The 2,810-nt window shown below is 52.7% G+C and overlaps 1 protein-coding gene across 1 annotated transcript; it reads right to left on the reverse strand.

The window, feature by feature from the left end:
• Nucleotides 1-377: 377 nt before the first annotated feature.
• Nucleotides 378-994, reverse strand: LOC121286722 (ras-related protein Rap-2b). Its single transcript, XM_041203744.1, has one exon. It carries the CDS (start codon nt 959-961, stop codon nt 410-412), a length of 552 nt encoding a protein of 183 aa, XP_041059678.1. The 5' UTR covers nt 962-994; the 3' UTR covers nt 378-409.
• Between the last annotated feature and the right edge of the window lie 1,816 nt (nt 995-2,810).

A 2,810-nucleotide genomic window follows, 5' to 3' on the forward strand; every position in this document is an offset into this window, starting at 1 on the left:
AGTCTTATCAGCCCCACCATTTTAAGTGAGGTGGCTCTCTGTGGCTGTCTTTACTGGTGTTCTAGAGAGAGAGCGAGAGAGAGAAAGCCTGCTGGTTGTAACTTGCCTGCCTAACAGTAGCATCACAGCTGGGAAGGGGGTTTAAATCTGTCTCCCCATCCCCCACACTCCCATCACATGAGCGCCTCATCTCTTCTTGACTTTCTGTCCCATTAATTACATAAAACGGCTTCCCACCTCCACCCACCCATCCACAACCCCCTCCCTCCCTCCCTCCCTCACCCTCACCCTCATTTTAAACAAAGTTAGCGGAAAGCACACCCCATGCATTTTCTTTTTTTGTGTGTTTTTTTTTTAAAAAAAAGTCTCACCTTTCATGATGTGTAATATATATTTATATAGACATTTATCACAGCAGCACACAGGAGGCACAACACTGATCGTCCCCACTGGGCTGGGCCACATAGTTCATTTGCCTGACGATCTCTGCGAACAGTTCGTCCACCGAGGTTTTATTTTTGGCCGAGGTCTCCATGAAGGGGCAGTTCCACTCGTCGGCCAGGGCTTTCCCCTCGCCGTAAGTCACCTCCCGCTCTCCCTCCAGGTCCACCTTGTTGCCCACCAGCAGCATCGGGACCCTCTCGTACCTCTTCACCCGAATGATCTGGTCCCGCATGGGCCGGATGTCCTGGAAGGATTGCTGGTTGACCAGGCTGTAGACCAGGATGAAGCCCTGGCCGTTCTTGATGTACAGGTCTCGCATGGAGGCGAACTGCTCCGTGCCGGCCGTGTCCAAAATCTCCAGCACCGAGGGCGAAGAGTCCACCTCGATCTCCTTGCGGTAGAAGTCCTCGATCGTGGGGTCGTACTTCTCGATGAAGGACCCGGTTACGAACTGCACGGTCAGGGCGGATTTGCCGACTCCGCCGCTCCCCAAAACGACCACTTTATATTCCCTCATGGTCTTTGCTGGCAAAACAAACAAAAAAAAAAGAAACACCCCCCCTCCCTCCCTCCCCTCCCCACCAACTTTCTCTCTTTCTCTCCCCCTCTCTCTCTCTCTCTCTCTCCCCCCTCTTCCTTGGAAGGTGAGCGGGTCGTTAATAAACGTGTGAAAGCCCCCCCCCTCAATAGGGGGCAGCAGAAAAAATTGGTCTGAAATCGCCAAGAGTGAAACCGACAAGGACAAATGCAGCACCGAATATCTTTGCTCCCCCCTCTGTTTTTGTTTGTTTGTTTGTTTTTGGCTGCCCCTCTTTCCCTCTCTCTTAACTGCCCCCCCCCACCCCACCCCTCACCACACCCCCCCCCCCCCCACCACAACCACTGTCTCCCTTTAATTTTAAATCCGATGCCGAGCTCCCTTGCTGCAGTCTCCCCTTCCAGTGTCGAAAAGGGTTTGTTGAGCTCCCAGCATTTATTTCGCCACTGCAGCTGCCTCTGCTTCTGCCTTGCTGAGTCTCTCCTCTTCTGCCTTGCTGAGTCTCTCCTCGTCTTCCCCCCCTCACCACCACCACCACCACCACCCCCCCCCTTCCCTTCTTTCCCCTTCCCTTCCCTTCTCTTCTCTTCCCTGGCCGTACGAGACTGAAGCAGAACAATCTCTCTCTCCCACGCTCTTCCTTCCCATTGACATACACACAAGGCAGGCTTTCGCAGGGCGTGAACGCGCGTCGGCAACAGCACCGAGCTGCAGCGCCTGGGCGGAGCTAAGCTCTTAAAAGGGACAGTGGCAAACCCTTTTTTGTTTGGGTCCCATCATCATCGTTCCAGACAGACAGACAGACAGACAGAGAAAGAAAGAGAGAGAGAGAGAAAGAAAGAAAGAGAGGGGGAGAAATTATTCCTGCAGTTGACACACCCACCCTGAAGGGTCATGGGGGTGGGGTGGGGGACTTACAACCTAGAACTAGGGGGCGTGGGGGGGGGGTAAAAACAAAAAAGAACTGCAGATGCTGGAAATCCAAAACAAAAACAGAATTACCTGGGAAAACTCAGCAGGTCTGGCAGCATCGGCGGAGAAGAAAAGAGTTGATGCTTCGAGTCCTCATGACCCTTCCACAGAACTGATAGTGCCAGCGGTGAAGCAATTACTTTTGGGGTGGGTGGTGGTCAGGGGGTGGGGGAGAGAGAGAGAGAGAGAGCGCAAGAGTCCAGAATTGGAGGAGTTCCGAGACCTCGGTTTCTTTACCCTAACTTGAGCTGGCTTTATCAGCTATGATTTTCCTGTCACTTTCTTCTCAGTGGGTCCAGTCTGGACTGCTCTGCCCGGAAGTGGGGTGGAACCAGGTTCAACCGAGGCATTCAAGGGGGCGTTAGATTGATCATTTAAATAGAAACAAATCAGTTCTGTCGAAGGGTCATGAGGACTCGAAACGTCAACTCTTTTCTTCTCCGCCGATGCTGCCAGACCTGCTGAGTTTTTCCAGGTAATTCTGTTCTAGAACTAGGGGGTCCCTGTTTAAAAATAAGGGGCATTTAAGACAGAAATGAGGAGAGCCTTTTTCCACCCCCCCCCCCCCCGAGTCTTTTGCACTCTCTTCCTCAGACAGCAGCGGAGACAGAGTGTTTCGATATTTTTAAGGCAGAGGTAGGTAGACCGTGTGATGTGAGAAAAAAAAAACCTTTTCTCACAGCCAGTGAGTCCAGGGAGGGAATCCCGGAGTTTGGGGCCCAGGCAGCTGAAGGCACGGCCAGCGGTGAAGCGATTACATTTGGGGTGGGGGGGTGGATAGAGAGAGAGAGAGAGAGAGAGAGCGCAAGAGTCCAGAATTGGAGGAGTTCCGAGATCTCGGTTTCTTTACCCTAAC

Source organism: Carcharodon carcharias, chromosome 2 (genome assembly GCF_017639515.1).
Source record: "Carcharodon carcharias isolate sCarCar2 chromosome 2, sCarCar2.pri, whole genome shotgun sequence".
In the NCBI taxonomy this organism is placed as follows: Eukaryota; Metazoa; Chordata; class Chondrichthyes; order Lamniformes; family Lamnidae; genus Carcharodon; species Carcharodon carcharias.

Coding starts and splice junctions, on each gene's coding strand:
- LOC121286722 (XM_041203744.1), bottom strand. CDS start 961: ATGAGGGAATATAAAGTGGTCGTTTTGGGGAGCGGCGGAGTCGGCAAA.